At 37.3% G+C, this 14,966-nt stretch overlaps 1 protein-coding gene across 32 annotated transcripts in view; it reads left to right on the top strand.

Annotated features, from left to right (window-relative positions):
• DLG2 (discs large MAGUK scaffold protein 2) overlaps positions 1–14,966 on the top strand; it is a 1,027,768-nt gene that overhangs the window by 798,331 nt on the left and 214,471 nt on the right. For all 32 annotated transcript variants that reach the window (XR_011090260.1, XR_011090255.1, XM_068660895.1 and 29 more), the window contains one exon: positions 803–959. Coding sequence is in view for 30 of the 32 variants with exons in the window: in XM_068660895.1 (XP_068516996.1) it covers positions 803–959 (157 nt within the window). In the remaining 2 variants the exon portion in view is untranslated. The remainder of the gene's footprint in view (positions 1–802; positions 960–14,966) is intronic.

The raw sequence follows: 14,966 nt of genomic DNA, 5'->3' as shown, positions 1-14,966 counted from the left end.
TCAAGAACTGGAATAGCTGGCACACTTCTCAAATGCACTACCTTGATTGATTAGGAAAGTCCTTTCTCTGGACCCGAGTTTTCCTGTCAGTAAAGTGCATATTATTATGCATCCTTTGGGGTATATTTTCAATTTACAGATGGAAAGTGCTATATGAGATGTAGCTGTTATTATTTATTGATTTCCATCTTACTGCACAACTTTTTAAACAAGTAACACAAAAGCAGATATACCTCAGTCTGAGGCACTTATAAAGCTGCTGTGTGATTTTACAATTGCAAGTTCTTAATAATGTCAAAGCAGAGTTTTTTTGAAGTTTCTCCTCTATTAGATTGATCATGCAAATGTTATTTGCTTCAAATCTGCCAAGATTAAAACCTATTGTCATTGCCTTGTCCAGATCTTTTAGTTTTTAATTTGTTCATGTAGAACTTTTAAGAAAAAAAGGTACCATCTGAAGTCTGATTGCACTTGTATATACAGTATTGCTATAAATGAGATTATAAAGTATCTTCAGAGTTTTGTTTTTTCTTTTAATGGATCTATTATTTGATGTTGTGAGGATAACTCCAGTGAACTGGAATTAATAGAGATGTTTGAATTCAGCCATGAGGAAAAAAAAAAAGGTCGCTGCTTAGTTGTTATTCTCCAATTAACAGATTTATATAATTTATTAAATGGTTTAGTTAGGCAGGAGCAAGCCATTGTTTCTTAAGGAAAATATAGTATGCTGAAGATGCCTTGAGATGACTACACACTAAATCTTTGAATGGATAAACATTATTATTTTGTTTCTGTACAGAGAGCCTCGAAAAATCATCCTGCACAAGGGTTCCACAGGACTTGGTTTTAACATTGTGGGAGGAGAAGATGGGGAAGGCATTTTCGTGTCTTTCATCCTAGCAGGCGGGCCTGCTGATCTCAGTGGAGAACTGCAGAGAGGAGATCAAATTTTGTCTGTAAGTATTTGTGTTGGGTTTTGCTGACAGATTGCTTAATCTTGTTCTTTGTCTGTACTGCAAAGGACACACAAAGGCTTCATAATGCCTTTTTGGTTTCTATTGTGTGAAATACAAGCTGAAAACAGTTCATCACTGAGTATTTTCTTTATTTACTCTTGCTTTATATACCATTTGTTCAGGGTGTTAGCTGCAATGAGACTTTGCTCTGCTTAATATTACCTACAGTATGGCAACACCACAGTGAGGACCTCAGCACTCCTTAGTTTAGCCCATCATCCAGTTCCATTTTGCCCAAAATGCACTACATAGTCAGAAGATACTTCCTAACTTCAGTTTTTCTTTGAGGAGAAATAGTAGGATTAAATCATCCAGGCTGGGGGTGCCATCTAGTGTGCAGTAAACTGCTTAGCAACTGCCCCAATACAATGAGATTAAGTAGGTTATGTTAGTTATCTCTGTGCCTCTAATGAATACGATGATCACTCTGAAATTTATTTGCAAATTTTATAGGATAAGATGCTTTGTACCCTGAGGTTATATTTTGCCTATTTAGTCTCAAAAACATTTATGAATTTTTTCTTTCATGTATGTGTTGATAGTATGCAATTTAAAAAACAGCATTTAGGCTCTGTCTTAGGCTCTCTCAAGTAATTGAGCATCTGACTGAAATAATCTGAACATAAAGGATTTTGAAGGGCAGTAAAAGCCTTGAGTGCATCCATTCATATCATTCTGCCTTACAGAAAAACAAACAAACAAACAACAACAACAAACCAACACCAAGAGCAAAACCAAAATCAAAACCAAAAGCAAAGAACTGAAGCCCAGGAATTACTCATCCCGGACAAGTGACCAGCCCATGAAGTTGAAGTGTCACACTCATTCACACTGTCGTGCTTTCTGTCCCTGGTATCTTGTATCCATGGTTGCATTTGGGTTAATGGCAGGGGAAGAAGATGGCTATGGACTGGATGGTTTGTGGCATGGTTATATGGCAGGTTCCTGGTCAGTGCGAGACTCCCTTCAAGGGGGAGCTGGAACTGCCTTTCCTACATTGCTCAGACATGTCTTGACCTCTGGCGTGTTCTATGAATAGTGAGTTTACCTTCTGCACGTTGAATTTTAGGTGTAAAAAAGTGCCTGCTGCTTCTTTGTAAAATCATGGAAAATCTGGTGAGCTAACACTGAAGGGATACAGTAACTTGAAATTTTGGGGATCCATTCATGTTTAACCCAGCAGGCAGCTCAGCACCACACAGCTATTCACTCACTCCCACCATGCCCTGAGTGGGATGGGGAAGAGAATCACAAGAAAAAAAATTTAAAACTTACGGGTTGAGGTAGAAAGAGTTTAGTAGAATAGAAACAGAAAGGAAAATAATAATGACAATAAAAAAAATACATATATGTAAAAGTAATGCACAATGTAATTGCTTACTACCAATGCCCAGCCAGTCCCTGAGCAGTGGTCCCCCTGCACATGGCCAAAACCCAAGTTTAATTTTTCAGCATAACACCACATGATATGGGACATCCCTTTGGTCAGTCTGGGTCAGCTCCTGGCTGTGTCCCCTCCCAGCTCCTTGTGCACATCCAGGTACCTCAGTGTTAGGGCAGCAACAGAATATGAAAGTCCTTGTCTCTATGCAAGCACTGCTCTGCAACAACTAAACATTGGTGCATTATTAGCATTATTTTTCTCTCAAATCCAAAACATGGTGCAAACCAGCCACTATGAAAAGATTAACTGTAAACTAGACGAAACCAGGACAGGATCATAACTCTATCTTTTATCTTGGTCCGCTCCTTGCAAATAGTTTAAGAGTAAAGACAAGTAGAAGATGTTTATGTGCCTTGAAGAGATCCCTAAATAAGTAAGTTCGTAGGGAACTGCAAGAAAACCACAATAGAATCTTACAAAGTTTTCAGCATGGAGAGATAAGGAAAGCAAATGCCTGTGCTAACAAGAATACAGACAAGGAGCATGAGAAATAGAAGTGAAAATTTCTTTAGGAAACTTATTTCATTTATTTTTCTTTAGCTAGATGCAGTACAGGAAGGCTGAATAAAAGAGTACTATGAGATTGGAGCCTTCACAGTACATTATATTCAGAAATCCAGCAGCTCACGTACAACTTTAAAAGTCCATTTTCTTTTATTTTTCAGCAGGCATATATTTAGCACTGTGGGATACTGCCAAAGTTGAATTTTTAATTCCACTTTTTGTCTATTTCACAGCAATGTTTTCATAAGTTCTAATTAAACTTACCAGTGTTGCTGCAGCATTTACTTGTCATGCAAGAGTAGTTTGTTTGTTCATTGAACAGAGAGGGATGGAAATTATTACTAAATTAGACTGCATATATTTCCCCAGGCAATCACTAAGTCAGGCACTGCTGACTTATTAAAGTCACAAATAACTATTATGAATCAATTTCTCCCATGCTCAAACAAAACAAATGTCATGCACAGGCTAATTTTAGAGCTGATTAATCTTAGACCATTGTCTGGTGAAGGGTCCTGGACACCTTAATTTTATCAAGCTGCACAGAATAGGTCTGTTTCTCTCTGTCTATGCTTACTTGTCTCATCCCTCAGAAACACTTCCCTACTGTTGCCCTACTTGTTTCGCTACAGTTTACCCACTTGTTTCTCAAAACACGATAAATCTGATTTACCAAGAACCAATAATGCACACCAAGCTAGTATATCAAATTAGCTCAGGGTTTGTTAAATTTCTTCCAGACAGGAAGCAACATAAGTGATTTAAACTTTGGAGACCTAGAATGAATTCCCGATTTTTCTGTTGTTTTTCCGTGACCTTGGTCAAGGTGCTTTAGTTTTCAAAGCCACCTTCTCCAATGTAGAAGAGGAGATTCACAGCACTTTCATAATTCGTGCTTGTGCTGTAAATATGGCAAACTGTTGACTAGTTGAGAGATGTGTATACTCACCTTCAGTTGGGTACCTATAAATATACCTTAAATAGACTGCAAATCCATGAGTTAGTGAGTTAGTCCGCACGAAGATAGAAATATGCACCGTCTTTGGGTGATTCACTGGATGCATACGTAGTCCCAGAGACAGCCTGTAAAGCCTGACGCCATAAAGCCATAACTTCTCTGCCTCACTTTCTGCCTTCTCACTGTTACGTGACAGAGCTGTTATGTGTCAGAGTCCAAACATCCTCCAAGGGGCGCTATGACATATAATGGGCAAGGAGTGAAATTTAAGTTTATTTTTCTTAAACGCCACCAGGTGGCAACACAGGATCAATAATGACAGAAATCTGACTGGTAACGCTAAAACCTTAGGAAAACCAGTGGTAGCCATATTCTTATTTTTTTCAGTTAATTGACTGGGAATGTTTAAAACTTATCTCAAAAAGCAGGCTGATATTCCAAATGCTTCTGTGCAAAGAGACAAAATTAGTCATATCTAAACCTTGAAGGCAAACTGAAGAATAATGGAAAATGTTTTCTTTCAAATTGCAAACATTTCAAATAACAAAAAGGGATTTGTAAATTTACATTTATGAAAAGCTGTTTTTCCCCTCTAAAAAGTGGTGTTTTAAACGCTGGTTGCTTCTTGCTATACTTCATTATATTCTTGTTCTTACCAAACTAATCATGTTCTTTTTGACTTCCAAATGCCTTTAAAAATGTGGTAATGCATACATCAGCAAGGTTCAGCAGTATGACAGAGTATGTCCCTCCCACTAGGGTTGTCCTGCTATTGAGTAAAATAAAATATTACCAAATAGCATCTTGAATACTAATTGGGATAAAGAACTGTTTTGCTAGGTTCTGCCTACACAGATTAGCTTTTCAATCAGAAGTGTACAACCCAAACAGAACAGCTAAAAGTAACAATGGAAGTATTATTTCCATTTTATAGCAGTGGAAATGGGATGCCATTATGTTAACTGATTTCTTTAAATTAAGGCAGGCAGTCTGGGCCAAGACTAAGTTCTCCATCTGTTAGGAAAATGAGGTCTCTAGTATAAATAAAACGTATTTTTCCTTGATGCCACTCTTGAAAATTGAAATTGCAATTCCAACACTAAAGGATATTTTGTCTATTAAAATAGAAATGGGACCACAGTGTTGTTTAGTGAAAATCAGTTTGATGAGCACAAATGATTTCAAAGAGCCATGAACATGATGGCCACACCTTGTATATGTATCCTAATTGACAGAAAACAGTACAAATCTTAAAATTTTAGAGAAGAGGTGCATGCATTGTAAATTTTGAATACATTTTAAGCTTTAGGGGAAATACTGGGAGGTATAGGGGAGAAATACAGTCCTATTAAAATATATATTTATTTATAAACATAACGATTTTGCTTTACAATCTCATATCAAATTACCATAAAGCATAACTACTTGATTTAGATGTCTTATCCTGTGTTCTTCAAAAGCACTTTCAGTACCAGTCTGGCAAGATTGTCTGTATATACTTATACAGAGCAGAGAGTTAGTTTACCCACTCAAATTCAGAAGCAGAATTAAGATTTACTATTTCAAGGCTTGACACACAATTTACACACAATTAATTAGAACACATTGCTTCTTGAATTTCTTTTCTCAGATTTTTTCAAACACTTTTATGATTTTTCTACCAGACTACATCAAGTTAAGTATGTGTGTAAATGAAAGAATTTAAGTGAATTAATAGCCACAGGGAGGTAACAAGAAGTCTTAACTATTGAAATGATTGAATTTTGTGTTGTTGGGAAAGAGTAAATTTCAGATTAAGATACTTAAAGATAGACATGCTTTCTGGGTGTGTATTCCCCATTAAAATCAATAAAGACTAGAGACTGATTCAGCTGGCCAACTGTGAGGTGTCTAGAGCAAGTTGAATTGCTCTGTAGTCCTTATTGCCTGTATTGATTGGATATCCATTGACTATAAGCTCAAACACCTATCCTGTATGTACATGTCTATATTTAGGCATCTTAAACTGAATTTCACATTTCACGTATTTGCCTTTACAATATATGTTAGATTTTTCACCTAATACTGTGTTTGATTCATCACAAAGAAATGCAAAATAAAATGTGTGCCATAAAAACAGTATCAGTTTTATTTTATTCTCCTACAGAAATGCTTTAGTTACCTTGTGTCTCACAGTGACAGGATTAAGTGTGGCTGCTATCCTGAAAGTAGTCAAGAGAAAGAAGAGACTGCTTGCTCTGGAGAAAGACTGCTGCTCCCAAGCAACACATCCTGCCAATTACATTAAGGAGATAAAACATGTTTCGTGCGGAATAATTGCTTAATAAGGGTGTGAAAAAGAGTAGAAAAAGAACAGGCTGCACTGTGAAGATGCAGGTAGTACTCTCCTAATGCTTCCATTTTCACTGGTATCTCACCTGAGGCAGATGAACAAAATCAGGCAAATTCTGTGTGATTTTCATCTTGATCTAGCATAGCATTCATCACGAAGTATTCATATATGGGGAAAGATGGTATCTGTTATCCCCTGATACTTCCTGAGAATCAAATAGCTACGTACTGGGGAAAGGGCTACCAGAGATATTCTGCAGGGATTTCTGTCACCTTCTCATCTGGTTGATAGTATTATATATGGTTAGTTTGCAAAACTGGTATTTCAGCTTCTCAATTCTGTATTGCCTTTGGTCTTTTATACAAGGTTTTTCCTTGTGGAAGGAAGGTCATCTCTTATATTGATCAGATTTTATCTTCTGTCTGTGCATTGTCCTGCTGTCATTTTATGTGAGAGATTTGCTTTTCCTTATGAGCTTTTCTTTCTACTTGGTTCCTCCCACACAACTCCTACCCACCTTCTCACACACATCTGTAGCAAAAAATAAAATACACTTTAGAAAAAATAATGTTCTGCAATTTCTACTTCAAAGTATGTGCATATAGAGCAGGATAGACCATTAGAGCTGTGTTCCTATTTATAGCAATATTTATGCTCCATTTTGCTGCAGTTGGAATTGACCTTCCGATTGACTTGCCTTACTTCAGCTTTCTAATTTAAAATGGCTTTTTGCTCATGGTAAAAGCAGTAAAACTACTTATGGCAAAGAGGGCATTTTGTTACCTAGTTACAAACTACAAAAAAAAAAAAAAAAGTCAAACACTACTTAGTTTTGCTTCTCAGATTTATTTTTTTTTTCAAAATTGCAACTGGCTTGGAAAATGTTTGAATCATCTCCACTTGGCCCAATCACAAAACGGGCTTTATGATGGAGATTGCTATGGGGCACGGTGGAATCCTTTCTCCATGGAGCATCACTCACATTTGTGTAATAGTGTTAGGATTATGAGGAGTACTCCCTTTGCCATATAGCACTTGCCTGCAGAGGCACTGACCGTATCCTTAGGGTGCTTACTTTCCTGTGGTGTTGAAGGTGATGTAAAGTTTTTGATGAAAAGTTTTTAGAAAGTTATGAAATTCGAGGATGATTCAGAAATGGTAGTAGGTCTCTAAGAGTCCTCCACCTGTTTATGTTTACATGAAGTCATCTGGGTGCACTGCATCCCAACCTTGTAAATGAACTCAAATTCACCTTTTACAATGTATTTATTATCTTCAGATATATGTCCAGTATTTGCTGTCATCATGATAAATCAAAAACATTTCACATGACAACACTGAATCACCATTACAAAATTTCTGTACGAGAGATTTTTAGAGGTACAGAAGGCAACTGGACACCTAATAAACAAAAGCTGGGTGCTACTGCAAAACTGTGCTTTTGAAAATCCTCTATTTTATACGTGTAAAGAGGTGGCATCATCATCATCATCAATTAACAAAATGCCATGGAGTTTAATTTCCACATCAGGAAAAATCTAGCATTCTTCTTGACCATGAAAATTCACTTCAATGAAGTATGAGCTGTGTCTATGTAAAAAACATCATCTGCAAATTCTTACCCTTGGATAAGAAAGCTGGTAACAGACTGTTTTTAGTGCTGTTGATAAATATATGTGATCTGATGGCTGGCTAAGTTGAACTTAGACATATTCAACCTCAAAACATGATGCGCTTGTTTTGTAGTCAGGGTGACTGGATTATATTGCCATAGAAGCTAGTAGACTTGTCACTTTGGGACTTCAAAATAAAATAGATGGCTTTCTAAAATACAATCTTAATAGAGCTTCTAGGGAAAAACTTACCATGTGTATGCTAGACTAGTATGTGCATTAGGTGACTGTAGAGATACCTTTTGTCTTTTATTAATCTAGAAATCTGTCTTCCTGATGGATTTCTCTTTTTTTTTTTTTTTCTCTCTCTCTCTCCCTTCTGTTTCCTTTCTCCCTCTCCTTTCTCCCTCTCCCTCCCACTACTTTTCTGTAATATATAGTTTATATTGCAATTTCCTTGATGCAGTAACTGCTTACTTAAGTCTTTGATATTGCCAAACACATGATTAGAACCTGATAAATACTATTAACAATTCTCATGAATAAGATATGTCTCTTTTTGCCAAGCAGTGTTAGCTATCAGACCTGTCAGTTGCGTCATGCAAAGCTAGTAAATTGGCCTAGACCAGAGCCTGTGTATTTTTGCTGTGATGAAATCATCAGTTGCCTCTAAAACATTCATTTTGCAATTGTCTCAATGAGTAGGAATGATCTGATGCCAGACTGCTTGCTCTTCAGCTCCTAATTCTTTAAAGAGGAGTTCACATTCACTTCAAGGACTCTAAATTAGAAAAAATTGTTTCAAGATTGTCTAACAGAATTATGTCACGTTTGATGTATTGAGGATTTGGGTTGAGCTATATAGCCTTCTGCGTAGCCTTAATGTCACCTTCATAATGAAGGGAAGATAAAAATAGAAATTTGAAAGACAAAACTACTACTTCTGGACAAAATGACTACATCCCTGAGTGTTATTCTTTCAGAGATTTTTCCCCAGACTGGACTTGTGTCTTGTGCTTAAACAAACTAGACTCCAGGCATCATTCTGCTCTGTTGCCCTGTAGCTTTTGTGTTCTTGAGTGATTTAAAAAATGAGACAGGTAATAATAGAAATTGGCCATCCATTAAGTATTAAGTAAGGTATTTGAGGGATATCTGCAGTAATTTATTGGAGAAGATCTTGGGGATCCTTAAAAAACAAACAAACAAACAAAAGAAAAACTACAGAAGAATACAAGAGCCACTTCCTTTCCATAGGTTTTTAAAAATTTACTCTATATTTGAGACTACTGCTCATCATCTATTCAAAGAGCCTGGGTCACATAATTCTACTCTGTAGAGCCACAAATAAATATGAACATTGTGATTCAGGCAGTTTTAATATTAAAAAAAAAAAAAAAAAGTCTGAACTTAACAACTGAGCACTGAACAATTCATTTAGAGCTGAACACTTCACCTACAGCCAAACATTCCAGTTAGACAAGCTACCTCTGAACCATTCAAACATTGCCTCATAGTCAGTATAGATTTGTTGTGACACAAGTCACAAGATGTCATCCCGCATCTTACAGGCCATGTTACCATAGCCTATGAACATGGAAATATGGAAAGCCTGTCAAGCAGAGAATAGGGCAAGGATTTCAGTTTTCAAATTTGCCACTAACTCACTGCTTGCAGTCAGACAAGGTACCAATGTCCTACTGTCTCTAAGCAGCCTCTAATATTGATTTAATTTTTTATTCCAGTACCTGAGCAACTTTTAAATACTGGCTTCAGCTGGAATGATTGTTCTTATCATCTTCAAGTTACAATACACTTAGTAAAATGGAAACCTTTACTTCATTTCAGAAACAGGAGAATTGCAGTAATTAGTTCCATTTATATCATTGTTTGAAATTCAAATGAGAAACAAGAACACTACAACATTATGAGAAAAAATAATCAATGATAATTTAGCTATATGCATATTTTGGTAGGAAAATTCCTTTTAGGACTGTGTGGAAACCAAGATCTATCCTATAACTGCTATCAGCAGGGGAATGCCTATGTGACCCAGGATGAGAGTAGGAGACAGAAATCCAACTGCTGAAAACAGAGTTGGGGAGAAAGAGGATTAATTCAGAAAGTCAAGAAAATGAATGAAAATAGCAGTCATATGTAAAGTAAAAGCTGTAGGCGGGAGGAGGGACAATCTGGTATTTTATCAGTTTAGAGTAGGAAGATAGTACTAACTGTAAAGGAGAGTGAATATATGAAGACAGACTTTAGTGAGGAGAGTACATTATAGTAAGATCCATGAAAGTATGTGGTAGTATTTGAGTGACCAGGAGGAAGGAGGGAAAGTAAATAAAACAGCTACTAGGTTTAAATTTAAGATGTGGTAATGAGCATTTTAACTTAATGAATATTCCTACTTATTAAGACTGATGAATATTTTATATATAAAATAAATGGAAAATATGTATATTTATTTAAAAATTAGTTAATAAATAGTAGTCTGCACTATTAACCAGCATGGTGTACATATATGAAAATTTTTACCATTAACAACAGTTGTATGAATACAAAAAGACTACGTGTGTGCCTCTGCTTAGACTTTACCATTTAGCAATGAGATAAAATACCATTGATCAACTTGTAGTTGCAGGATCACATTGGTTCAGGTCAGTAATGGAACTAGCTGGTAGCTATTTAATGACCTGAGTGAAGTAAGTTTAATGTTCTTTCAGGATCCTGTAAGTCTATGTGTCCTCTTCCAAAGCCATAATTTATTTCAAACCCAGTTTAAACAAGTTTTAAGGAATTCTAATGGAAACAAGAGGAAATGGCTCTTAAGCTATCACTGTAGTGAATTATTTCAATGCAATTACTTTGATTTAAAAGTTTGCCAATCTGGCATCATTCACAAATACTACAATTACATGGAAAGCACTTCTATAAGGAAAAATTCTGTTTCGTTTAAATTACAAATTTAAAATTTACAGTTTGGGTTAAAAATATAAGTCTTTGACTATGGTTATAAACATAACAGGTACTGTTTGGAATGATTCATGTGGTCTGGTGAATCATAAAGCTGGTTGGTTCCTATGGTAAAAGGCAGTGTGTGCAAGACACCACTTCAGTAACATGATATTTATTCCTGCTTTAAAGATGTAGTGCTTTGATACCTCTTTCAGCAGGTTTATCTCTTGCCTTAAACTTGCTGGCAGGAAAAGGCATACTAAATGATGCAGCTTGTACCCCCACAGCATTTCTTGTTTTCCAGACAGGGAAGAATTTGCCTCTAGAATGCCCAGTTCATCAGAGCATAAAGACCAGCATACTAGAGGCAGAAGTCATAATTCTAAGGTAGAAAGACAAGGAGAATTGACAAGGTCACTGAAAGTGTTGGCCCATAAAAAGAGAGAAGGAGAACACGGTATTGTGTTTTCAGTGGAGTCAAGGATAAGGTAACCACCGTAATAGCATGTCCAAGCTAAGCAGTTTTAACCGGTAGGAATAAAATAAAGGCATGGAAAAAGAAGCAAGAAAAGTGAGAGAAGAGCAATAAAGTGCATCTGAATATTTAAAACAAGGTAGGCTACGCAGTGAAAACTCTTTTCCACATGTGCATTTCTCTGTTCTTTCTATTTCTAAGCGTTTTCCTGTCAAGCAAAGCAAGAGCTGGGCTGTGCCAGCACCTGGGAGCTGTCCTTGGTGCTGAGCGGGCCTCAGCCTCCAGCTGGAGGCTTCGTGTAGCAAGGAGGTGACAGGTTGATGCTCAGTGAAGGACTGTACTTTGGCAACACGCATGAGTTTCTCTGAATTCTTGTAATTTTCGCTGGATTATATCTGTTGTCTGAGTGCTGTGGGCCATTGCAAAGCATGATTATGCCACCTCCTCATGGGGAAAGTCTTCCCCAGTCATGTTCAGAGCAGGTCACCCCTAATGCGTGTTTTTTACAATGTTCCCCATCTTGCTGGAAGACCGTGCTTCCATAACCTAAGGGGTGATGCTGTGTATTCTGTTTCCAATGACTAGTCAGGACTGCTGGAGAACATAGCTCAGCTTTCCTTTCATCTTTTGTTAATGACCTTGAGAATGCCTAAGTCAATGTGCAAAGTCAAGGCAGGTGAATAAGGTTCTTTGTATTACCTCAGTGCAGCCAGTGAGAATTCTGGCTGTAAGAATTGTTCATATTCAGAATTCTGTTTACTCTTTCAGATGACAAAAACTCTTATTTTATCGGTTAAAAAATAAAAGAATTTAAAAGAATTCAGCCACAATTCAGAAAAAAAAAAAAAAAAAAATCTTCTGTAGTATTCCATGGTAAAAAGGTGCTTTTATTGCTTTTATTTGCTATTTTGCTATTTACCTTACTCTATAAAAGCAGGTACTGACAGTTCAAAGCAGAAATGAAAAGAACTCCTTTATGTTTTCCTCATTAGAGCAGGGGTGTGTTTTTCCTTTCCTTTCCAATTCATCAAAAGATGCCAGGCGTTCATTTAATCACTGTACAAAGATAAAATAAGGCAGTTTAAGTAAATAAATGTCAAATAAAACAGATATTCTGCTGGACTTTGCTGTATTTGAATGGCCTATATGTGGGTCATGCTCAAGTTAATGTAACAGGAGAAGACAGCCAGACTGGAGTAAGTCATAAAATGACACTGTTCAGAATCGAATCATTTTGTGCTAATATGGCCTACTCAGATATTTTAAGGGAATGTAGCCAGTTTTAGAATAATGTGATCTATACAAGAAATACATCACAGAATCACAGAATCACAGAATTTCTAGGTTGGAAGAGACCTCAAGATCATCGAGTCCAACCTCTGACCTAACACTAACAGTCCCCACTAAACCATATCCCTAAGCTCTACATCTAAACGTCTTTTGAAGACTTCCAGGGATGGTGACTCCACCACCTCCCTGGGCAGCCCGTTCCAATGCCTCACAACCCTTTCAGTAAAGAAATTCTTCCTAACATCTAACCTAAAACTCCCCTGGCGTAACTTCAGCCCATTCCCCCTCGTCCTGTCACCAGGCACATGGGAGAACAGGCCAACCCCCACCTCGCTACAGCCTCCTTTAATGTACTTATACAGAGCAATAAGGTCACCCCTGAGCCTCCTCTTCTCTAGGCTGAACAAGCCCAGCTCCTTCAGCCGCTCCTCATAGGACTTGCTCTCCAGGCCCCTCACCAGCTTCGTCGCCCTTCTTTGGACCCGCTCAAGCACCTCGATGTCCTTCTTGTAGCGAGGGGCCCAAAACTGAACACAGTACTCGAGGTGCGGCCTCACCAGAGCCGAGTACAGGGGGACGATCACCTCCCTAGCCCTGCTGGTCACAGTGTTTCTGATACAAGCCAGGATGCCGTTGGCCTTCTTGGCCACCTGAGCACACTGCTGGCTCATATTCAGCCGACTGTCCACCATCACTCCCAGGTCCTTCTCTGCCTGGCAGCTCTCCAACCATTCCTCACCCAGCCTGTAGTTCTGCTTGGGGTTATTGCGCCCCAGGTGCAGGACCCGGCACTTGGCCTTGTTGAACTTCATACAGTTGACCTCAGCCCATCGGTGCAGCCTATCCAGATCCTCCTGCAGAGCCTTCCTACCCTCGAGCAGATCGACACACGCACCTAGCTTGGTGTCATCTGCAAACTTACTGAGGGTGCACTCAATGCCGCCATCCAGATCATTGATGAATATGTTAATAATGATGAATATGCAATCTTTCATTTAGAATATGATTTAGCATTTAATGAAGTAAATAGTGCTTTTGTCTGAGTCGATGAATGCAAGGACAATTACTATAATTCCTATGAACTATAGTTCCATTTTTTTTTTCTCCAGATCAGTTTAATTTTGTCTGTAGTTTTAAACTATAATCTTTCAGCGCAGAACTTCTCTTTGCTTGGAAGCATTTTAACCACTTTTTTGTTACAGCATGCAGGAGAGACAGACATTTGTATAAGCTGGAGGCTCTTCTTATTTCCATTATGTCAAATTCATTTAGGCGTTAGGCACTGGAAATTGTGCAGTCAACTTCATTCTAAGCTAGGACATCGGGATTGTGCAGTCAAGCTCAAAACAACAAAGCGCTACTTTGCTTATTGTATAATGCTTCTTAAAGGAAGCTAGCACATTTAATAGAGAAAAGAAAAAAAGACCTTTGAATATGCATTAAAATTTCCTACACACACTTGACATTTTTCTGGTATTTTTGTTTTATTTACTGATTATTCTTGACAAAAACAACATTAATTTAATTGAAAGCAGCAATTTAAATATATTTTAAAAATTGAAATTAAATCATTTCAGACAAACATATCCCCATACTCAATTGAAATAATTAAGATACTGCTTTGGAGGAAGAGGCAAAACGGAATATTTATTTTACCCTGATGAAAACTCTTGTTCATTTTGGCCTGAGGGTAAGAATTTGATTAAAATGTGTAAATTAATGGCATCATTCATCCAGATGTAATGTTTTTACACAAATATGATCTTTTTCAATTAGAAATTCTGGGACTTGATTATATTTGTTTTTAAATATTGGGAAATTATACTTTTCAGGGCAGAAACTGAGTTAGCATTTACTCTTCTCATTCTCTAGCAAGTCCGACTAGGTGATAGGAAAGTCCTTTCTAACTTTAACATCTATTATTCTGTAGGAAGAACCTGTCACAGCCATTATTGAACAATACAACAGTTAAACAGACTCACACCTGTCTATTTGGAAAAAAATGTTTGATTTTTTTCTGTAGCTATGCACCTACAAGAGGGAGATCAATGTTTTGGCAATGCAGTGTAGTTAGGTCACTCACCTTTTCAACATTTTTTTAATATATTTTTACTCTTAGTGCTTTGTTGGGTTTTCAGTTATTATCATAGAATCATAGAATATCCTGAGTTGGAAGGGACCCTTAAGGATCATCAAGTCCAACTCTTGACACCGCACAGGTCTACCCAAAAGTTCAGACCATGTGACTAAGTGCACAGTCCAATAGGACTATTGTTCTGCAGAGGAAGAGCAATAAGCATGTGCTTTATTTCTCTTTCCTACATTCTTTCCTTTTATCTACAGAGATATTACTATGATTTATTAATGCTT

Source organism: Anas acuta, chromosome 1 (assembly GCF_963932015.1).
Source record: "Anas acuta chromosome 1, bAnaAcu1.1, whole genome shotgun sequence".
NCBI lineage: Eukaryota > Metazoa > Chordata > Aves > Anseriformes > Anatidae > Anas > Anas acuta.
This window is presented reverse-complemented; position numbering and strand designations above follow the sequence as displayed.